The 24,411-nt window shown below is 26.6% G+C and overlaps 2 protein-coding genes across 6 annotated transcripts; one reads left to right on the top strand and one right to left on the bottom strand.

Moving 5' to 3' along the window:
• Nucleotides 1-1,951: 1,951 nt before the first annotated feature.
• Nucleotides 1,952-8,341, top strand: LOC122511861. Its single transcript, XM_043627384.1, has 4 exons — nucleotides 1,952-2,166; nucleotides 3,602-4,021; nucleotides 4,168-4,446; nucleotides 5,571-8,341. Exons 2-4 carry the CDS (start codon nucleotides 3,653-3,655, stop codon nucleotides 5,850-5,852), a joined length of 930 nt encoding a protein of 309 aa, XP_043483319.1. The 5' UTR covers nucleotides 1,952-2,166; nucleotides 3,602-3,652; the 3' UTR covers nucleotides 5,853-8,341.
• A 1,192-nt stretch (nucleotides 8,342-9,533) lies between these two features.
• Nucleotides 9,534-24,295, bottom strand: LOC122511855 (tyrosine-protein phosphatase 69D). 5 transcript variants are annotated; one of them, XR_006302560.1, is made up of 12 exons: nucleotides 23,632-24,295; nucleotides 20,664-20,963; nucleotides 19,957-20,547; nucleotides 19,545-19,838; nucleotides 17,642-17,904; nucleotides 16,668-17,364; nucleotides 16,298-16,544; nucleotides 13,343-14,354; nucleotides 12,226-12,513; nucleotides 11,558-11,986; nucleotides 10,985-11,152; nucleotides 9,534-10,292 (listed from the first exon to the last, which is right to left on the bottom strand). XR_006302560.1 is itself a non-coding variant. In XM_043627377.1 (11 exons), exons 1-11 carry the CDS (start codon nucleotides 23,714-23,716, stop codon nucleotides 11,072-11,074), a joined length of 4,287 nt encoding a protein of 1,428 aa, XP_043483312.1. In that variant the 5' UTR covers nucleotides 23,717-24,295; the 3' UTR covers nucleotides 10,629-11,071. The 5 variants fall into 5 exon arrangements, 1 of the variants encoding a protein (XP_043483312.1); XR_006302561.1 differs by having other exon boundaries at nucleotides 9,534-10,288; XR_006302562.1 differs by having other exon boundaries at nucleotides 9,534-10,267.
• Nucleotides 24,296-24,411: the final 116 nt, after the last annotated feature.

The raw sequence follows: 24,411 nt of genomic DNA, 5'->3' as shown, positions 1-24,411 counted from the left end.
AAAAAAAAACTTTTTATATTTTTTAATATATATGTACCAACAAGAATTCATACAATATATTTTTTTTCTTTATTATCATCTCGCAACAATAAATAAGAAAAGCGTCAGGAATGCCTTGAAATTTTACACTTTTCATATGAAAAAAATTTACGCACGTATTTTCATATTTCTATTTTCTCAAAAACTCTCGACACGAAAATTTGGAAATCAATTTTTTGAAAAAATTTATAAATATCTTTTTCAATTTGAATTAAAAAAAATTTTAATAAATCAAAAAAATATTAATTTAAAATAACAAAATAATATATAAAAATATATTAATAATAATAATATAATAAATAAAAAAATTTATACCCAATAAAATTATTTGCAATTGAGAAATTTTATTTGTTCAAATTTCGAAAAAAAAAATTTGTTTGTCAAAAAAAATAGAAAAATTTGTTTGTTTGTTTAACAAGATTCGATTTTAATCGAAATGTGTAAAAATGTTTTCTGAAAGTGTTACATGTGCGTAATACGTGTTTCATTTAGAGAAACAACATGTATCCTCAGACCCGGTTTTGTATCTTCCGTTATGCGTACAGTCGTTATTTGTCCGACATTGCGTCGTAAAACAAGTACGATGATGAAAAAAGATAAAAAAAAAAAAAATTTCTATTAAAATCGTTCTCACCAATTTTTTTATATTTTCCTCTTTTATTTGCAACAAAATAAAAACTCGTAAAATTTTATGCAATTTTCAATATTTTATATAGGAATGAAAATTTCACATCAAATTTGAATTCTTTGAAAAAAGTCTAAAAATTTTCTTATAGAAAAATAATAATAATGCCGAAATTTATTTATTAGGTATTATTATTGAAAAAAACAAATAAGTTCTTAAAAGAAAATAAAAGTAATAAATAAAATAATGGAATAAATAATAAAAATTATAATTAATAGGGAAAAATTTCTCTAAAATAAATTTTTCTAAATAAATAAATAAATTTTCTAAAACAAATTGTCATCTGTACCAAAAATGATCTTTTTACGGAAAATAATTAAATTCATGTAAAGATACATTTATTCATGTAAAGAACAAGTTTTTGAATTTAATTTCATATTTCATTTGATTTGAAAGTTTAATAGCAAATTCTCGTATTGGGAATTAAATTTCAAATTTGCCTGACAGGAAAATGTAATTGAAAATTTGATTGAAAATGTAATTATTAAACTTTAATGAACCATTATTACTCAATTGCAAATAATTGGAAACTTACATTATATCAAAATATACTTTATAGAAAAAAAGAACATATTAGAAAATAGAATTTAAAAAATTTGTTTATACTTAAAAAAACTTTGAAATTAAATTTACTTTGCAAAAATAAAAAAAAACATTTTCATATTAGTAAATCCACACGGGAAAAAATTAATTTCATTTAAATAACCGATTATACTTGTTTATAATTAAATAAATATCTACTTGCATCAAATAATATTTACTTGCATCAAATAATTTTTATTTGGATCAAATAAATGTTATTTAAATCGAATAAATTTTATTTTAAATCAAATAATTTTTATTTAGATCAAAAAATTTTTATTTAAATAGTATAAATTTTATTTAAATCAAATCATTTTTATTTAAATCGAATAAATTTTATTTAATTCAAATAAATTTTTCTTAAATAAAATATTATTTATTCAAATCAATTAAATTGTAATTGAATCAATAATTTCAGTATTTAAAAAAAATACCATTTAATTGACTCCAAATTTAATTTAATTGGCCTTTTTAATTACTTGATACAATTAAATATTTGCTATTAGCAAGTAATTGTTAAAAATTGCAAACAAAAAATATGAACATATATCAAAAGTTTTGATTGGAATAAAATGGTGTGGGGAAAAATTAAAGAGGGGAAGATCAGAAAGCGCTACCGGTTCTGTATTCATGGAATCGAATATGATGTACATAGTTTCATGAACTCAATCAACATGAGAGTGTTCGTAATCAAAAGTGTTCGTTGAAGACAAAATTATTTAATTAATTTTCAAAATGCAAAAAAAAATTGCAAATAACTTTTTCAATAATTGGCAAATATTTGATCAATTTTTTGCCTAAAAGTATTCTTTTTTTGTGTATTTATGTGTGTCTCTAAAAAGTGATTCATTGAAATTTTCGTAAGTTTACAAAATTAAATTTTTACAGTATCAATCAATAAAAAAAATAAAATTTCAATTTCATTCCAATAAAATTTCAGTCAAGCATATCAATCTAATCAACAAAATGTAGATAAAAAACTTATTTTTAATATTTTTAAAAAATTTAATTAAAAGAAATTAAATTATTTAAATAATAATTTATTTAATTTTCAATTCAATTTTAATCATTATTTTGAATTAAGAAAAGTTAATTTTTTCTAAATTTTTTATTTATTTTGTTATTATTGTCGTTATTATTATTATTATTTATTCTTTAAATTTATTTTTCTATTAATAAATTTAATGCCTTTTTTAATCATTTTTATTTTTAATAAAGTAGTCGGAAATTTTCGATTTTAACTTTAACAGAATTTCAATTTGCACTCAAAAAAATTTTAATTTTAACATTTTTTCTAATTTTCCAATTTTTAATACAAACTACAATAATTTGGAAAATTAATTTAAACTAATTTAAACTAATTAAATTAATTATTATTTATTATTACTATAATTAATTTAATTAATTAAACTAATTTATTTGTAAAATTGAACTAAAATATTCTCTTTCTATTTAATTCATTGAATTATTAAATTTTACCGATTTTTTACTGTTATAAAAAAATTTAATTTCATCGTAAAAGTAATTAACAAAAATTAATCATAATTAAAAATGTTAAAATAAATTAAAATTGTTAGAATTAATTATAATTGTTACTAAATCAAGATTTTTAGAGAATTATAATTCTTTTCGACATTTATCGCTAATAATTAAAAAAATATATATGTACAAAATTTACTTTACTAACTCTTGTTAATGAATTGATGATATTAGGTATTGAATAAAAAATCATTTCCAAATTTTAATTAAAATATTAAATAACAAACGATAAACTCGTGGAAAATATTGATGATCATTATTATTATTATTATTAATTTAATTGACGGGAATGTTCATTTTAACACGCGTGTATAGGAAATTAAGAGAGGCGATAAATAATTTCGAATTAGGAGAAATTTAATAGATTCGCTTTAATTAATACACGAACCATGCGAATTCATTTAGTCTAATTAAAAACAGAAATCAGTGTATAAATTTTCCCCTCTACTCACAAACAATTTGTATTTTATTCTAGTTTCCTGATTTCAAAAAGTATCAAAACTTGCAAAGCCTGTTCCATTTAGATATTTAGCGAATTTTTTGTTTTTAAATTCAAAACTGTTATTTTTTCTGCTGCATAAAAAGTAACAGTTTTGAATTTAAAAAAAAAATTCGCCAAACTATTTAAAAGCGTCCAATTCAGTTTTTTTTGTGTTAAATTCAGCAAAGCGTAGCAGGACTAATTTTAGAGTTTAAACGAGAAAGAGGAGAATTTTTTTTTGTAATTAAGAAAAGTTTTTTTCACCCTGATTTTAGTCGAGCTTTAATTAATGAAGTACGTAGAGACTGTAGATTGGGACGAGTAAGATGAGATTAAAAAGAATTGGTTCATCACTTTGGATGATAATAATGCCACTGTTACCATTGCACGCAATCAACGCAATCGACAAGGAATCGAGTGACGTTTATTTAAAAACAGTAATGAACGAACTGCAAACATTTAATAATCCCCTTTTTCACAATCAATACGAAATCTCATCATCATCATCACCACCCGATCATTCTCATTCTAAAATTTCATTACGTAATGGACAAAAAGTTGGAGGTGGGTCTATTCACAATCGTTATTGGAAAACATCTCCCGATTATTATCAGTTTGATTACAATCAATATCCTGGTAATCAAATATCCATTAAGAAAATTGACAACGATTTTCCCATCGTCACGAATAATCAGGTAATAATAATTCAATTTTTTATGCTAAAAAAGAAAATGGTTTTCTTCGTTTTCTTTTATGTCATTTGCGAGAAAAATAGAATTTTAAATTGAACTGTCTTTTAATACAAATAGAATTTTTTTATTCGTATATTTTTGACACATAGGGAATTGTGTCGAGACCTCAGGCGATTAATAAATCATGGAAAGAAGAAGCACTTGGCTTGACAAAAATTCAGTTAGCGGCGATGTATGAGAAAGCTTTGCAAAAAGGTTCACCTGTTGGTTTTGCACCTTTGACGACGTCACTTTTAGCGGAACAAGCACCAAAAGTCACGTCCAGCAATCAACTGGAAATACCGTATTCACCTCAATATAGTTACTACTTTTTTCCCCTCAAATCATTTGGGAATGAACTCAGAAATAATTATGGATACAAAACAATTGTAAGTTTTACTTTATGTCACTTTACTTTTTGCACGAATTGAAACATAACCTCAAAAATCCGCAGTGGAGAACTTGATATTCTTATCCACCATCCACCATTTTTACGTATATAATATATTTTTTTAAATAAATAGTTTTAAATTACAAAAAACTTACGATTGAGTCCTCCTGTCGTTGCAATCTGAAATTTAGTCATCATCCATGAAATATTCCTGAACAAAACGGGGAAGACGACGATTCTCATTTTTACACTCGCGATTTTAAAAACGAACACTTCCCGATACTTTTCTGATTACTTTTCCAAAATTGAAGAAAATTTATTCGCCCACGTGACCCACGTGCTTTTTAGAACTGTTCAGAACTGTTTAAAACTGAGAAAATGAGAAAAGTTGAGAAAGGGACTTTTCGACAATGATCAGGCGCAGTGCGGGCACGCGATCCAAAATGGCGGCGATATACGTATTTCAGAGTTTTCTTTTCGCAATTCGAACATATTATCGCATCACAAGATAAAACAATACCGAATATTGTAAATTTTTATATACTTTTCTTTGGTTAAAACTATTAATGAAAATTTATTTAAGTACACGACGTCAGGAAGGAAAATTGTAAAACTGTACGCGCACCGATCTGCCATCTAGCGGGAATTTTCGATACTGAAAATTAGTTCTATTTTGCTTATTACAAGAAGAATAGTTAGTAATTATTATCAGTAATAAATTGTTTGTCATTAATTCAAATATGTACTTGCATGATTTGTAAAAATATAATTACGAACATTTTAATTTATTTGACGTCTAGGTAGGTAAGTGCAGATATTCATTTTACCGACATACGTCGATAAAATAGAAATCACGCCAAATTACCGAATGACTTCACACTGGACTTTAAATATTTAAAAACTCTTTCCGAAGGCATTTAAACTTTAAAAGCACAATTCCCGCAGTTCCGCATGGTTCCGCACAAACATCGGTAACCGGAAAAATATTCAACTTTTTAGGTTAGGAAACATTTTTCCCTCTCCGCTTCTCCACTATATTCAGTATTCGATAAAATGGATAAAAATCCATTATAAAATTTTATTTTAAAAATGTTTTAAAAAGAAATTTCCCACTTTTTTCAGCCAGACAACGTAATGCAGGAGACAAAAATAATGGAAACGAACAAAGAGATGACAAATCCACTGTTCGTGGCTGTCAGCAGTTTTATCGGTATGGCTTTACTATTCATGATGGGTGTTTTGATATTTCCACAAGTGAGAAACTTTATCCCGAGAAATCAACAGAACGACGATTTACTTCAATTGACAAAAATTGTTTTCGAAGCTATTGATAATCGTCGAAATCCCTTCATGGGACGTAGTCGAAAAAATTTTACCCGTAAACGTAATATTGTACAACAATGAAAATTTTTTAAACAATTTTCCTTTTTAGGTTTTTTTAAATTAGTTTTTAAATTTTTATTTAATTTTTATTTAGTTTAAATTTAAATCTAAATAATTTAAAAAAATGAACTCTCGAAAAAAACGCTTTACTTTTAGGTATTTAGTGATAAAATAAAGTCATTTTCTGCAGACGTAGATCTATTGAAACAAATTACAAATCACAGATAATTACATTGAATCATTTTTTTTTCATTCAGCGTCTTTCGATTTACAGCAGAATAATACGATAGTGGTATTAAGCAATTTGAACAGAAAAAAGAAAATAATTTACAAAAATAAAACTTGTTTTAAAACTTCTCTTTGTTCAGTCTCCGTTGTATTTTACGTGAAAACGCAAAAAAAACATTGTTCTCTTTTTTCTCTTCTCTCTCACACTCTGTCCCTATACATATATATTTGAAAATATCGCCCAAAGTTAACGAACCAGTAAAAGCTTCAATCTAAAAAATTTGTGCATTTTTATTAATTCTCTCTTTTTTCCCCCGCAATATTTTTGATTTGAGAGAAAAAAAGAGAAGTTCCTTTGGTTTGTCACTGATTCGTTGACTTTTTTTCTTCAATGCGTTGTTGTTGTCTTTCGACTAAATATCGAAAGATTTATTTTTATTTTTATTGGTTGAAATTGAATCAATTTAAAAATTCGAAAAATCCGTTTTTTTCCTTTTTGTTACAAAAACTTTCGATATTTAGTCAAGGAGAATAAAAATTGCTTTTAAAAATATGCAAATGAGCGCGTTTTTGTCGCAGATTTATGTACAATATTATTATTCGTAGGAAACGCCTTTTTTTAAATTAAAAAGAATACAATTAGATTAACGGATAATATCAAAGTAAAATGAGAAATACAGTAAAATTTCTTCTGTTAATTTTTTTTTTGTGTCGAGCAGTTTTTCACATTTCACATCGAGTGCAGTTTTTTACTACTAATTTTTTTTTCTCTTCTTAATACGAATCTTCCATTCACGCAAGTATCAAAAATTTCAAAATTACTCTCTCTTTCATTCTCTCTTAAAAAAAAATTTTGCGAATTGAATTACAAAAATTTTCAGATTATTAAATTTAGTGATTAATTAAATTTACTGCACTTTCAGTAATTACAAACACTCAAGTGATAAAAAATTCTTGGTTCGCATTATATTTACGTTTTTTTCATTTTTTTTCCTTTTTTTTTATCGATTATTATAAAAAATCTTATATCCTAAGTAAATATTTTCAGCCATTTATCATACAAGTATACACACGCGAAGCGTACGCAAAAACCTGTGTTTGAGAAAAATAATTATTTCATATCCAAAAACTTATGAAAAATTCAGCAAAAGAAAAAATAGCGATTTTTTTCTTTTTAGGATAAGAAATTATTTTTCTCAGGATCGAATCTTTTTCTTTGATGGCACATTGAACAATTTTCGATTATTTATTATCATTTGATGATAGAACTATTTAACATCTATAAAAAAAACTTTCTTTTCTTGACTTTTGTGTACGAAATTTTTTCATGATATGAAAATACATTTAAAAAAATTCATTAGTTTTTTTTTTATAGTATCGTTAAAATAATTTCTAACATCAAAAAATACATTTCTCGTAAAAAATTTTTCCGCGTCGAACAATTGAGTCGTCTTATTTATCTAAGAAAAATATTTGTTTTCGCAAATATTTGAGTATTCTTAAGCATATTAGAATGTTTACAAATTTTTTGTTCTTTTGTCTCTCTCTCATTTAATTAAAAATCGAATTTTTTATATCAAAAAAGTAAAATATAACTAAAAATTCTTTCGATGAGAAAAAAAATAAAAGAGGCTCTCTCAAGTAGTTATATAATTACTTGCACGTAGTTTTATTCTCATTACAAGGGTCTCGGCTCCGGGTCACTAGAGTCTATAACCGCAAGTGAAAAAAAAATTCTCCAATTGCGCTACTTTTCCTCTAGTGGCTTGACTTCTAGCCCGAGGGACAATAATCGCAAAACAAGTTTTTTCTTACACACCAAGAATTTCATGTTGAAACTTCCTTTTTAAACAAATCTGATTTATTTTTATTTAAACTATTTTTAAACAAACTTTTTTTTTATCGAATTCTAAAATTTCCATCTTTAAAATTAAAATCTCGATTAAAATAAAATGTTAAAATAATAATTACATAAAATAAGCTAATTAAAAAGTTCAAATAAAAATTAAAATTAATTCTTATAAATAATTTTTTTAATCGACTTAGAATAAAGAATATCTTTGTCTCGAAAATTTTTATTGTCGAACAACTTGTTCTCACTTATGCCCATTGAATAAAAGTTGCACTTTTCTTCTTGGTAAATCAAATTAATCACTTTCAAGTCATTTAATAAATTTTTTAAAAATTATTACATAAAAAAACAAAATTTTTTCTGTAAAAATTTAAAAAAATTTCTTTTACTAAGTTTAAAAAATTTCTGGAAGTCCAGATATTAAAAATTTTTTTTTTTAACTTCAAATGATAAAAAGCTTCTTAATATAAAAAGCATTTTAAAAGCAAATTTTTAATTTTAAAGACAATAAAAATCCGTCTATATTAAATTTTCTACGTTAATAATTATTCAACTTATTCTTGAAAGAAAACAAGTTTTACTAAATTTCACATTTTATGAAATTGGAAAAATTTTCTCTCCTTTAATAAAAAACAATTAAATCTTTTCAAAATTCAGTCACAGAGAATTTTCAATTCTGAATTTATAAGAAATTTTTTCAATTCCTTTGTGAAAGAAAAATTTCTTTTCTTTCAAGAAATTTTTTCTATTCCAGTTTTTCTCAATTTCTGTTTGAAGAAAAGAAACGTTTCTTTCAAAATGGAATTCAAAAGAAATGTCTTTTTGAAATTCTTGAAAAAATTGTCAAATTAAAATTCTCTTTCCAAATTCTCAAAATCCAAAGTGTTGAAAATTTGCAAAATCGACTCATTTTCAATAATAAAATTCTAGGCCGTCTCTGGTATTACATTGAAATTGAGTTTTTTGTTTCGCTTCAATAAACAAAAAAAAATATATCACCAATATGAATATAAATTGTAGAATATTAATATATATAATATATACGTTGGTATTTGTATAATATGTATAGCATTGACTCTTCAAATAAATTGAAAGCCACGAGACATCTTTGACTAGTTTTACAAAGTAATTAGTTGCTTTCGAAAATAGTGATCATTTACATTATCACACGCCGGGTTTTCTTGTTTTCTTTTTACTCATTTACAAACTAATTCTTCCCCTTAGACAGGGGAAAAAAATAGGCGCCGTCTTCACAGTAACTACATAATATTTGTCGATACATTAATTCTTATTGGTCGTCATTTAATTAACTATTGTAAAAAATATTCACTTTTCATCCTCCACTCTTTTTTTGTTCTTGATACAAAATATTATCAAAAAAACACATTTCTTTCAAAATTTCGGTAAATTTTTCTAATTTCTAAAATTTTCTTTTGGAAATTTTTAATTTTCCAAATTTCATATTTCGTAGATAATATTTTCTCCTTTTTACAAGTATGAAAACGTTTTTTTCTTTTGGATAAACAATCTATTTTAGTTTAATTTTTAATAAAATAAAAAATAAGAAAAATTCGAATAAAAAATTTTAAAAATATAAATTTTAATTTAAATATAAATTAAATATATTTTCAGACAATTAAATATTTAAAAACGGGACAAAAACATTGAAATAAAATACGAATTGGCAAAATCTTTACAGAAAGAAACGATTTCAAATAGAAAAACAAGAAACAGATTTTTCGAATTATGGACAAAATTTCGCAATCAAATTTGCTTTTTTTGTTTTAATTGTCTTAATATGAAATTGTGCGAATAGACTTATCAGTCTTTCAGTAATAAACATAGAAAATAGTTTATTTATCATTGTGATACGATGCTTATAAAAAGAAATATTTTCACCTTTCTCCTGATTAAAGTCCAATTATAAAATCACTGGTAGAAAAACAGAGAGAGATTCTCAAAGAAGTGACGATAAAAAACCGCTTCATTACTAATTGGCAATTAGTAATTTATACAAAAGTACACAATATATATATCTAAATGGTATATATATAAAAATATCGCGTTCAAAAAATAAACTTGTAAAACTAATCAGTTTTTTCTTCTCTCCACTTGTGAATGATGATAATCGTAGTTTTTCTTTTTTTCACTTCCTGGGCTTCTTTTTTTCACTAGTTACTGCAAAAACGGTGGCCTCAACATTTTCAGTTTGTGAGAAAGCCCTTTTTCTTCATTTCTTGTGGGTAACTTGAGATTCGATCCAGTGAATACTCTTAATATTTCACGACAAAAAACAATCCTCGACGATTTCCAAGATAATAAAGATGGTTCCTTTTAATTTTCTCTTGATAGGTTTCTACGTACAAAACTTGCGTTGCTCACCAAATTTAAAGAAAAAAAATACAAAATAAAAAAAGGGTCGAAAAAAATATTTCCGAAAATTTACATCTTTCACCAAATTCTATTTTCAATAATCATTTTGCAATAAAACGATTTTTTTAAAAAGCTGTTTTGAAAGCGAGAGGGAAAAAAATTACAGAACTGAAAAAGAAAATTTGTTTCTTTTTTTTTAAGAAATTAATTTTTCTTTTTAATTTTTCAATAAATAATAAAAATTTTGCAAACGAAACAGATAATTGACATACTTTTAAGTTTAAATAAAAATTTGAATCGAAAGATACAAAGTTTGGAAATATCAAATTAAAAAAAGTCACTAATTTCAAAAAGGAAAAGTTCTTTTTTCTTCTTGTTTCACTACAATGAAATGTAAAATGAAATTAAGAAATTAGCGAGGAGAGAAAACGCGCACAGTTTATCCAGATAAATATATCGAACAAAATCGATTTCTATAATACAAGGAGTAATAACAATGGCTCTATTCAATGTTAATTAATATTCAAATTAACCAGATTTATTATCTCTTTAAATCGTGGATTTGATCGTTCGTGTCATAAAGATTTCAAAAAAAAAAAAATTATAAAAAGGTGAATTCCCTTCACGTCTCGAATTAGTAGCGAAAAAAATCGAGACGAAGAAAAGCGTCTTCACGCCAATCGAAAAATAAAAGAATTACCTTTTTTTGTGTTTTTAGAGCAAAAACCGTAAAGCAAAGGAAAATAAATTGCAGAGTCCATCGGGCCTAACCTTTCACCTCCCTTCATTAAGAGGCTGGTTCATCGTCGGCAAGATTGTGCAGATCCGAGTAATTCACAATTGCTCGATGCAGAAATTCGTACTGTGCCTGCAATTTTTTAAATGAAGATTAGATTTTATTTTGTAAATTTAATTTTTGTTTAATTTTTATAAATTCAGGGTTCGAACTAGGTCCGTGAATTTGTTTCAAGTTCGTAAAAGTCAGTTTTTTTTTAAAAAAAGGTCCATAAAGTCCGTAATTTGATTGAGAAAAGGCGAAAAGTTCGTAAATTATAAGATATAATTTAGAGTCATCTTTAATTATTATAAAAAATTTAATTTATAGTTGTTAATAAAATGTTCTCTTATTTGACTCTGACTGGTTATATTTTTGTCAATAATTGGTCCGTAATTTTTCATGTTTGGTTCGTAAATGTAGTCCATGTAAGACAGTATTTTTAAATACTTTCACTGCGGTTCGAGCCCTGTAAATTGTAAAAAAAATGCAACTTACGAAAGAACTGATCATCCCGTGCCTCTGCGATCGTAATTTCTTTGTCGTCGTGAATATATCTATTCGCTTCTCGGTTCTGAGTTGTTGAACTAATATGCTAAGGGCTACAAACATGGAACTCCTGTCGGAGCCACAGCTGCAGTGAACGACTAGTGGTCCGGTACTTTCCGTGCCATTCGATTGCGTCTGATTGACGAGTTCAATGAGGCCTCTAGTGACTTCCGGCACTTCACCCTCGACAGTAGGCCAACCATGATATTGATATTGTGTAACGACAATATTTTCATCCATTTTTGTATTTGAAACGCACAATTCACGTCTCGTGTAATATGGACAACTCTCACTTTGTATGTAACGCACTCTTATGTGATCGTGCATTGTCTCATCGTCCGGCCAGTATCGCGGACATTTTCTGTATCCCTCGTTCAACTATTCGAAAAAGGAGAAAAATTAAATATACGAATTTCATTCAAACTAAATGAAAGAAACAACATATAAAACAATTTTTTTCAAATATGTATAAATAAATGATTTTTCTAAATTAAATAATAAATATTGAAAATATTAGAATTAGAATTATAATTCATATTCTATTCACATTGAAAAAAATTGCGATAGTAATAGTATTAAAAAAATGAAATAGAAGAGAAGAGAAAAATGTGTCTTACATCTGAAAGCATGACGATTGTCGATATACAATGTTCGGAAATCATTCGCCAAAAATCGGCGATCGTTGACTCCATTGGATCTTGTGTGATGATAAATGACTCGGAATTATCGTAACTCTCGATAAATGATGCATTAATATAGGTAGAATGCTCTCGTCCAGGAACTGGGGTTAATATCACTCGATTTCTATCGTACGGTATCACTGAATCATCACGATTTTTCCCCTTATTCTCATCTGCGCCGCCAACCGAAAACGACTTTCGATCCTCCAAGACTGCCACAATTTTCTAAAATTAAACAAATTGGAATCAAATTTACATTCTTTTTTATTCTTTTTTCAATACTACCTTCAATTTTATTTTTATTTTATTTCTAATTGAAAAATTCATTCTTATTTTATTCAAGAATCCTTTATTTTATTACAGCGTTGCCACGCTTTTCCTCTTTTCAAATTTCCTGACTTTTCCAGGTTTTCCAGGTTAAAAAACGGAATTTTTTTTGTTTACAATTTAATTTTACGAAATTTCGATAATTCTGACATTCTTCAATTAAATATAAATTAGAAATTAAAAACTTCAAATTATGAAAATTGTATTATAAAAATAATTGAAATTCTGACAAGAATTTTATTAAAATTTTTGAAAATAATTGAATTTCGGAGAAGAATTATATTATTTATAAAGATAATTCAAATTTTAACTATAATTCTCTTTTAATTTTTGAATTTAATTAAACTGTTTTGAAAAAAATTGAATTATTAAAATTTTTCAAAAAAACTAATTTTTTTAGAATTCTAATTAAATTTATTCCAAATTGAAATATTTTTATATTTATTTATTTACGAAAATTTAAATCGCAACTCTTTTAAAATTGAATTAATTTTTGAAATATTTCAGTAAAATTCGATTTCAAGAATAAACACAATAACTTTAGAAAATAACAATTTTCCAGGATTTCGATTAAAATTCCCTGACTTTATCAGGTTTTTTTTTCAAGGTTTATAAAATTCCCTAATATTTCCAGGTTGCGTGGCAACCCTGTATTAATATTCTATTTTTGATTCAAGATTACTTTCGTAAATTAAATATTTTTTGAATTAAATACAATATAACTCACTTCGTATTCCTCTTCCATTCGACACATTTCCTTTCCGTTCTCCCTCTGCCTCAGTCTCTCGCCCGCGGCCTTCATTTGCGAAGCCTGAATTTCCGTATCGCCATACTGCGCCATTTCCATGAGAGCTCTATAGATAAAAATATACTGCTTCAACGATTGCACGAGGAAATTTCGTTGATGCCTCAAATCGCAAACAGTATTAAAAATCGAGACTTGTCCCTCGTCGGACAATTGCTGAAGAAGTGAATCCAATGCAACCAACGTTCCCGTTCGTCCAACACCAGCGCTGCAATGCACCAAAATTGGCCCCTTCTCCAATGAATAAGCCTCATTCACTCTCTTGATAAATTTCAAAATAGCGTGCGGATGTTCAGGTGCCATAAAATCTTTCCAAACAAGAAAATGATATTGAACAATTGTCCTCGATTCACGTTCACCACTTCTCGACATTTTCAATTCCCTCACAACATAATCCGAATACGCCCTCTCTCTCACATGATCCACCGTAATATCACCAAAATTCTTCGTCTCACTCGTATCGGGCCAATATTTTGCACACTTCGTCTTCGAATACTCCTCAAGATTTGTCAACATCAATACCAATTCCAGATGTTGTTCCCAAATCATTCGCCAATAATCACAAACAGTATTCTCCATTGGGCCCTGAGCGCAAATGAATTTCTTTCGTTCCTTATAGCCAAGGACAAAGTTTGCATTTATATAATCTGATCCACAAATGCCGTCAATTTGTGTTAGACGAACGCGTGTTTGATCGTAACACTTTATGTCGGGATAACGATTTTTATAGAGATTCTCACGCATTTCCGAGGCACGCGTTGTACGATCGGTAAATTTATCTGGTAGAAGTTCAAATTCATGCTGAAATCCATAATCAGAATTTCGATGACGATCGATGAATGATTGATAGAGTTCTCCTTTTTGAACCGGTGGCATGTCCGGAGGACTCGCCGCCACCAATTGATGACGACCTCTTAAACTTCTGCAAAGATGTCTGTTAGAATGAAAGCGTCAATTAGAAAAAATTTTGAAGCGATTCATCTGCCCCGTTTTTTTCTCGTTATTCTCAATGTCCTTTTTGTCGATTTTCTTCCAGAGTTCAAAACAATTTATATTCAATATTTATAAAAAACAAAATTTGCAAAAAAAAAAAATAAAAATTTCAAATAATTATCAGTACTTTCTATTAACTTTTTTAATAATTTTTCTTTTTAAATATTTTCAATTCAGGATGATCACAAGTTTCAGTTTATCAATTTCCCTGACAATTTATTGACATTAAAATTATTTTCCCTGACAAAACTCTTTTCACAGGAAAATATGAGAGTTTACTGAAAATAAATAAAATTTATGAAATTTATTAATTTCTAAAAATTACAATTATAACCCTTCCTGAATTCAATTATTTTCTATAATTTTTATCTAAACTTCATCTCTAAATCAATTATTTTAAATAATTTTCGGAAATATATAATATTGAAAGTATTGAAAATATTGAAAATACTATAATTTAAACAAATTAAAAACTAATTTTAATGTTTACATCTTTGTTTAAAGATTTTTCATTAACATTTTTGATAATTCAATTATTTTGAAAATTTTCAATTAAAATTCTTCAAAAGTTGATTTTTGAAAATTCTAACAAAATATTTTCAAAAAAAATTAATTATTTTCAATTTTAAAAAATTTTAATTATTCAAAATCTTTTTAATTGTAGGTACATTTTGAAAATTTAAATCCCTGACAAAAATTTTTCTCCTGACATTTCCCTGACTTTACTGACATGTGGCCACCCTGTCAATTTAAAAATTAATCTAATGAAAATCATTGAATTCTTGCGAAAAATTTTATTAAAATATTTCAAAATCCTAATTAAATTCTTTTGAAGAATTTCTTTGAATTTTTTCAAAATAATCTAATTTATTTTAATACTTTTAATTGAAAATTTTCAAAAAAAATTGAATTAAACAAAGAATTTTTTAAACTTTTTAAAATAATTTTTGCGATGAATTTTACTTGGAAAGGATTTCTTGACAAGAATTTGTTTCAAATTTTTAAAAATAATTGAAATTGTGTAAAGAATTCAATTATTTATGCAAAAAATTGAATTCTTAACAAGAATTTGTTTCAAATTTTTGAAAATAATTGAAATTGTCCGAAGAATTTTATTATTAATGAAAATAATTGAAATCTTCGAAAGGATTTTATTTTTTATGATGATAATTGAATTCTTGGGAAAAATTTTATTACAATTTTTGAAAATAATTGAAATCCTCCAAAAAATTTTATTATTTAGGAAAATAATTGTAATCTTTAAAAGAAATTTACCTTTTATGCTGAAGATAATTGAGTTTTAAGGAAGAATTTTAATAAAATTTAAAAAAATAATTAAATTCTTTGGGAAAATTTTATAACGAATTAAGAAAAAAATTGAATTCTTTCGTGAATTCAATTTTATTGATAATAATTGAATTTTTGCAAAGATTTTACTATTTTAAAAAATAATTAAATTGTTTCCAAGGATTTATTAAAATTTTCTTGAAAATAATTGAACTTTTGTAAAAAATTTTATTATTTATAAAAATAACTGAATTCTTCTGATGAATGTTATTATTTATGAAAATAATTGAATTCTTTCGAAGAAGATGAAAATTTAATTTCTTCTTCCGAAGAATATTAAAATGTTCGAAAATGTAAACAATAATAATTAATTATGTACTTAATAAGTAAATTTTAAAAATTTTGATTATGAAATTATTCAAAAATTTATATTTAAATTAAAATAAAATAAAAATACTTTTCTAGTGAATTAGAAAGGAATTTGATTTAATATTTCAATGATAGATCAGAACTGTTAGAAAATCGAAAAATGGGATATTGAAAATAACAAAAGACTTGAGAATAATAAATTGTTTTAAAAAATGGTTAAATTTTCACCTGAAACTGTCTGTTAGTGTGATAATTTCCTCGCCTTGCTGTTGAGAACGTTTCGAGTATTTCACCATAATGCAGAGGGTAACGAGTAATACGACGATTAGTACAACCATGAAAATCGAAATTTGCAAAATAAAACCAAGAGTCGTTGTATCTTCCGCAGCTGCTGTCAAAATTTCAACTCCACCATAAAGAGGTGTAAAGTAACTACTATAAGCTGTCAGTACTTGTCCCTCTTTGCTGCCATAAACTGAAAAAAGAATTTTTCCAAAATTAATTTTCTTATTACAAAATTCACCATCAGTCGAAACTAATTGTAAAATAAACAGAATTCAAAAATTCTATATTTAAAATAAAAAAAATAATTCTTTACCAACAACTTCGATGAACCCAGTGTAATTTGCCTTCTCGTCCAAAAATCCATCCTGCGGTGGAAAAGGTTGCAATTCCACTGCCTCACTTCCACTCGCCTCGTCTCTCCGCCTTCTCGCTGGCGATCCTGTGAAACCAATTGGAACACTCGTCGTGATTTCCGGCTGTGAAGGACTCGACACACCGACAGAACTCAAAGTCGTCGTCGTCGACGTTGTAATTGATGAATTACCGCCACTCGACTCGGGTATAAAATGAAGTTCAGTTGGTATTGGTTTTGGTCTCAATCCAATGCACTTATCACACTCGCTACTTCCATTGAACGATTCGCCATTACCGAGAAACACTTCTGTCATTAAATGCTTGCTGTCAAACATTTCCGCAAGATATGCACCATTTGAATTCTCCGAGTGAACATAATTATACGAATAAACGGAAATATCCTCAGGCAATGGTAAATCGGCAATTGTCTTTTGTTGATTTAATTTCACCATAAATACACGATAACAACAAATTGGACCGTTCCTCTCGGAAATACGCGGCAAATAGAGTTTAAATAATTTTCGTCCTTCATAGTCAATTTTACGCCATGTTCGTAAATTTAAACTGTCCTTATCCGGCACTGACGGCGGCATTGTACAATTCGCGCTCGCCTCCTTTCCTGTACTTCGATGTCGCGTAATTCCACGCAGTGTTACCTAAACAAAAAAATCATTAAATTAATTTTAATTCTTAATCAATTGAATACAAAATGATTCAATTATAAAATAAAATTTATATTTTCCAGGTTGCAGGGCTCGAACTAGGTCCGTAAACAATAAATAAAAATAAAATCCCGTAAACTCACAAATTTTAATTTGAAAAATATTTTTTAAAAATTATTTAAATATAATGAGTAAGAAATCAAGTCACAAGAGTGATGAAACAATAAGAGTTAATAGTGAATAATATACTAGTTGATAAAATAAAGCTTACCGTGTAATTCGTATTAGGGGGTATCTGATTAAAGTGATAAGAACGTGCAGTGCCGAGGGCATTTTTATCGCTCGGTCCCCAGTTATCGACCTCCAGTCGTCCCAAGTCGTTTCGATAGACAGAAATTCCCGTCAAATTAACACCATAACGATCAATGACGCCATTCGGCTTTTCTGGCGATTCCCAGCTGAGAGTGAGAAAACTGGTGCTGCTTATGTTATCGTAACGACACGTGACGGACAAATTTCGTGGAGGACTTGCAGCTAATCGCAAAAAAGACAAACCAAATAAATATCAATGAATTCTTTATAGAGAAATGCAAAACAATCACACCTTTTATCATTTTTTTTTCTACACAAACTACGCATAAATAGAAACAAAAAAGATAAATCTTTAAATAAATATTTAATAATTATTTATGTAAAACAAAATAAGAATAAAAAAATAATTTAATAATAAATAATAAAAAATAATAATTATAATAATAGCGCTAAATAAATATTTAGAGAACTCTCAAGTGAAACAAAATTAAAAAATAATCTCTAAAAATCAGGAAAAAAGAATGAAAAATTCAAATTTTCAAAGATTTTAACTTGAAACCTTGTCAAAATTCAATTATTTCTAAAAATTCACGCTATAAAGCTTTTAATATTCAATTATCCAAAATTTTAACCAAAATTAATTTTTAAATTAATGTTTATTAGAAAATTCTACGAGAATTCAATTATTTAAATACAAAAATAAATAATTTATTGAATACTCGAATGTTTCTTAAAATTGAATTCTCATATTTTTTTCGTTCAACAAATTTTTAAATAATTGAATTTTTTTGACTAATTTTAATAAAATTTTCAAGAATAATTAAAGACTTTATTATAAGAATAATTACATTTTTCAAGGAATTCAATTAAAATTGTATTAAAAAAATTGAAATTCTTTTTATAATTTATGAAAATATTTGAATTCCTAAAAAGAATTTTATTATTTACGAAAATAATAATTAAATCCCTGTAAAAAATTGTATTATTTACGAAAATAATTGAATTATTGCAAATAAATTTATAAAAAAATTTTGAAATAATTGAATTCCTGTGAAGTTTGTATTATTTATGAAAATAATTAAACAAAGAATTTTTTCAACCTTTTAAAATAACTTTCAAAATAATTTTTGCGATGAATTCGAAAGGATTTCTTGACAAGAATTTGTTTAAAATTTTTTAAAAATAATTGAAATCCCCCGAAGAATTTCATTATTAATGAAAATAATTGAAATCTTTTAAAGAATTGTTTTTTATGATAATTGAATTCTTGACAAGAATTTGTTTCAAATGTTTGGACATAATTGAAATCCTCTGAAAAATTTTATTAATTTTAAAAATAATTGATTTCTTGACCAGAAATTTAAATTTTTTTCAATTAAATAGAAAATAAATCTAATTGTTACAAAGAAAATAAGAATTTTTTCGAGAAATTTAGTTAAAATTGTATTAAAAATAATTGAATACTTCTAAAGAATTCTTATTATAATTTTTTAAAAAGAATTGAATTCTTTCGAGGAATTTCATTTAAATTGTATAGAAAAGAATTAAATTCCCGTGATGTAATATATTATTAATGAAAATAATTTAATTCTTGCGCAGAATTTTTTTATGAATTCTAAAAATTAAATATTTTTCAGTATTTTTAATAAAAATCTCTAAATGTTCCCTGATTCCCCTAACCAATTCTACTAAAAGTAATTCATATTATAACATTTTTATTATAGACATTAAACACGAATTTAAAGAAGAAAAAAGAAAAAATTGAATGAATCACAAAAAAAATAAAGAAACACACTGGAGAAAAAAAGAGATTAAGATTAAATTTTGAAAAGTTAGTATTTGTACATTGTTTTAAAAACTACCTCCATCATAAGTGGTGCCATTTATCTCCGCGCTCCAGTTTCCGCATTGTTTCGTATATTCACTGCACGCTTGTACTTTAAAATTGTAAGTTGTCATCGGTTCGAGATTCATAAACGCATAATAAGATTCAGGTTTAGCTGGATAAGTCGTCTCTAAATTTTCTTCCTTGTGCGTTGCTTTCAAATTATAAAAATGTACATGCTCCTTTAAATGCGCCGGTGGTGTTGTCCAGGTGATTGTTATCGAATTTTCATTCGCTCCATTCATCACAACAGTTGGAATAAAAATTGGATCTGAAAAAACATTCACTTTTTTAATCAAATGAAATTGGAATAATTCCGCAAATTTTCAATAAATGTCTTATCATCAAATAAGAAATTTACATTTTCTACTAGTCAGATGACTTCTTACCTTCGTCTAAGGTTGTAATCCATCGGGGATCAATTTGAATATGCGATTTACCAACAGAATTTTCGGCGCTAATTTTAATTTGATATGGCGTTGTTTTTTCTAATCCATTGACAACATAGCTCGTGATACCGCCTCCAATTTGTTCTTTATTATATTGCCATTGATCGGTGCCTTTCTTTAAATTCTGAATATAATACCTTTTTATTGGTTCATTGCCATTGTTTACGGTCCAATTCAAAAATATACTCCCAGCGCCGACTGCCTTCATAAAGTCAATACTGACTTGTGGCACTTCAATCACAAAAAGATGCACTTCAGCTGCCAGACTTCGTTTACTGTAATCTTCCGCGTGACAAATGTAAGTTCCATTGTCCTTTCTCGTCACACTCGGAAAATTCAATGTCAATTGCACATAAGTCTCATTAACACGCGTTATATTCATATGATCCTTCAAGTGTCCTTGATTATCCGAATCGTTGCCTTTCGACCAACTCAAATTATTCACCGGATCACCGTAAATATGACACGTTAATGTCGCCTCTTCCAATACTTTTATTCGCACTTTTTCCCCAGGTTCTATTCTCCCCGGTTCTGGAAACAATTTTTAAAGTTAAAAATTTCTAATTTCTAATTAATAAAATTGAAATGTAAAATAAATTCTAGCTTTCTTTCGGCGCAATGAATTGAATTGGTTTTTATGTCCTCACCTATGACACGAATACCAATTGTTTTATCGACCAATTTGCCAGATTCCGTTTGTGCACGACAAGTGTAATTGCCCGTATCTTGTCGACGAGCCGGTTTCAGATCTAATCTCACTTTTTCCTTTGACTCTTTAACGAAGGTCAAATTTCTTCCTGGCGAAAGCCAAACAATATGACCTGGCTCGCTAAATTGACACGTTAATGAAGGCGTGCTACCGGCTTCAATACCTTCAGCATCCTGAGACACTTCAACATGCATCGACGGCTCTTTTCCTGTTTCCGCATTTTCCGCTGCTCCCAAATCTACAATTTAATTCATTTTTTATCGAAATTCATGAATTTCATAATTCATCAACATTTTCTAATTGTTTATTAATTTTTCTCTATTTAAAAAATATATTATTTTCAATTCTGTTCCATTTTTTAATTTGTAATTAAAAATAATTGTTTTATTTCAAAATTTCTGTTTTAATTGTAAAAAAATTCAAGACAAATAAACCCCAATGGAGTTTGTTTATTCTCTCTGTTGATCTTTCAAACTTAGTGTAACGAATCTTTACCGACGACTAACAAACGCGGATTATTGATTCAATAGTTTACTGATTAAATATTTACTCTTAAATGTTAAAAATTACGCCATTTATTAATTCCTTTCAAACACAAATATTATCTATAATTTACAACAAAATATTTCTAAAAATACATTTTTATTTCTATTATACTTTTAAAGGGAAGGTCACAAGTTTCAGTTTATCAATTTCCCTGATATTAAAATTATTTTTACAGAAAAATATGAATGTTTACGGAAAATTCATAAAATTTATTAATTTTATGAATTTTAATAATTTCTAAAAATTACAATTATAACCCTTCCTGAATTCAATTATTTTCTACAATTTTTCAACTAAACTTCACCTTTTAATAATTCATAAATAATTTAGCTTTTAAATAATTTTACGAAATTTCTTCTAGAATTCAATTATTTAAATACAGAAACTCAATTTTTTATGAAAATTGTAACAGTCCATGTTTTTAAAATATAATATTTTCAAAAAATTATTTTAAAAAAAATTCTTACTATTAATTTTTTGTTTAATATTCTAAAATAATTTTGGAAAAATTAATAGTAATTAATATACAATTGAAAAATTTCCAAACAATTGAAATTTGGTAAAATCTTTTTAAAATAATTGAATTTCTTAAAAGAATTTTTGTATAATTTACATAAACTAATTAAATTTTTGATGATTAATTAATTGTAATTAAAAATTTTTAAAGAGTTTTTTTCTCCAAAATGTTAAAAATAATTCTAAAATGTTATAATTTTTTGTATGTATGTATTTGAATTTTCGGAAATATGTCATAAAGAATATTTTCAACAAAATTTTATAAAATTGAATTCCTTTAAAGAATTTTAAGAATAATTACATTATTCAAGGAATTCGATTAAAATTGTATTAAAAATAATTGAAATTCTGCGATGAGTTTCATTATTTTAAAAAAATAATTGAATTAATGCGGTGAAATTTATAAAATTTCGAGAATTTTTTAAAAATTTTGAACGTAATTGAATTTTTGCGAAGAAGTTTATTACCTTTGAAATAATTGAATTTCTGTGATGGAATTTATTTAAAAAAATTTGTAAATAATTGAATTTCTGTAAAATTTTTATTATTTCTAAATAAATTCAATGTTTGCGTAAAATTGAGGAAAATTTTTGAAAATAATTGAAATTTTACCAAGAATTTTATTAAATTTTTTGAAAATAATTGAATTTTGGAGAAGAATTTTATTATCTATAAAGATAATTGAAATTTTGACGAGAATTTTTCTAAATTTTTTGAAGATAATTGAATTTCTGGGGAAAATTTCATTACTTTTAAAAATACTTGAATTTCTACAATCATTATTGTAACTTCTCCAAAATTCAATTTGAATTTTTCGGAAATATGTAATTGAAAATAGTGAAAGTATTGAATTTATAAAAATTAGAAGTTAATTTTCATAATTTTTATTTTTAAATTTACATCTAAAGATTTTTTATTAACATTGGAAAAAATCAAAATACGTTGCACTCTTTTACTAAAAATTATGGTATTTTGTTTCAATGTTTGGAAAAAAAGTCGAAAAAGTCGCATTTTTTTAAAATAAGTCGAAAAAAGTCTCAATTTTCTTAATTTCCCTGACAAAAATTTTGTTTTCTGATATTTCCCTGACTTTACTGACATGTAGCCACCCTGTTTCAAATATTTTCGAAAACAAGAAAGAAACAAGAAAAAAAACAACTGAAAAACGTCAAATAGATACAAAACAATCTATATTTACATTGTACGATAAGGAATAAAAAACTATTTTCACAAGTTTGTAAATTTTTACCGACAAATAGTAAATCTCGTGTAAATTTACAAACGTATTGCAAACACGGTAAAATTAAAAAAAGGTTACTACTTGAAAAAGTCAAAAACTTGTAAAATTGTAAACTCGACAATGTTCAAGAAGTTATTTTACATTGTCGAGAATAAAAAACGATAAACAATGACACAAACGATTAGTGAATCACTATACAAAACAGGCAATTACAAACAAAAGCAAGAATAATAATAATGTGAACAAAAAGTGAAAACATCGAGTAAAAAATAATTTTTTCAAAACAAATTGTTATGAATAGGTAAAAGTTTGAAAGTGGAAAGCACGTGTTATTTACCAGGAACCACGTGGGTGTATTATACATTTAATTATTTAGCAAAAAATTCCAATAACTTTAATACCGAAAAATCCCTTATCAGTGACCCGACGACACCAAAATCCCCTGATAATTCAAACACATAGAAGGGTCGCCGATAAGGGCGATCGGTGTAAAAACGTTTCCACTTCACTCTTATAGCGTCATTTTCAAGAACAAAACACAATGAAAAAAATCTCTTTTACGTCAAAAAAATAAAATTTCCTTTTTCGAAAAAAAAACACTCACCATTTTGAGACGAAGCACAAGCAAGAAGAAGAGAGTAAAATGTTAGCGTGATAAACTTCGCCATCGGTTTTCGATTGAAAAACATGGCGTCCTGACAGCCGGGTCGGGTGTGAACGAAATACCCGACCTTTTCTGCAATTCCTTGTGTCTCTCTTTGTTTTTGTTATTCTCGAATTTATATATGGTATATTCAATGATTGTACCAGTATCGCGACATGGTCTCTTCAAGGTCCCTCGTGGCCGTGTGATATTAATTCTAAAGCACTCACTGCATAATTATATGTATACGAATTCGATAATCATTTTCGCGAGCGCGACATTACCAAAACCCGTCGGGCACGCGGCGCGCTTTGCACTCATTGCTGTTCGCGCATCGCCCGCCGGTTGGGCTCGGGATGTTCCGAACAATTCTGATTTGTAGAAAGAGAGAGAGGAAAGCTAAAAAATTTGACCCGTTCTCACATACAATGGATGATGAGAGATAAATTTCATAAATTTCTTAATTGTCGTTGTCACTGTATCCACCACCCACGCAATGACATTTTCTCTTTTACAAGCTCACCGAATAAATTACTTTTAATTATATTAGAGAGAAGGGGGGAGGATAAACGATTATCTGCTTTATGACGGTTTTATCGACATGATCGTTTTTTTGAGGTTAGAGTTAGAAAGTTCTCACTTCCTCCGCTTGGAGCGCTGTTAAAATTGCGCGCGAACTTTCAAAAATTTCTTATTCAAGAAAAAATAATTCGAAACAAAATAATAAATATAAAGCATATC

The sequence above is a fragment of the Leptopilina heterotoma genome, unplaced genomic scaffold (genome assembly GCF_015476425.1).
Source record: "Leptopilina heterotoma isolate Lh14 unplaced genomic scaffold, ASM1547642v1 Lhet_90, whole genome shotgun sequence".
Lineage (NCBI taxonomy): Eukaryota > Metazoa > Arthropoda > Insecta > Hymenoptera > Figitidae > Leptopilina > Leptopilina heterotoma.
This window is presented reverse-complemented; position numbering and strand designations above follow the sequence as displayed.

Bases quoted from the DNA above. Each gene is read 5' to 3' on its own strand.
- LOC122511861 (XM_043627384.1), top strand. From the start codon at position 3,653: ATGAGATTAAAAAGAATTGGTTCATCACTTTGGATGATAATAATGCCA. The intron at 4,022-4,167 runs GTAATAATAATT...TTTGACACATAG, and splicing joins CCATCGTCACGAATAATCAG to GGAATTGTGTCGAGACCTCA. The intron at 4,447-5,570 runs GTAAGTTTTACT...CACTTTTTTCAG, and splicing joins ATTATGGATACAAAACAATT to CCAGACAACGTAATGCAGGA.
- LOC122511855 (XM_043627377.1), bottom strand. From the start codon at position 23,716: ATGTTTTTCAATCGAAAACCGATGGCGAAGTTTATCACGCTAACATTT. The intron at 20,964-23,631 runs GTGAGTGTTTTT...ATTAAATTGTAG, and splicing joins TTGTGCTTCGTCTCAAAATG to ATTTGGGAGCAGCGGAAAAT. The intron at 11,987-12,225 runs GTAAGACACATT...TTTTTCGAATAG, and splicing joins CAATCGTCATGCTTTCAGAT to TTGAACGAGGGATACAGAAA.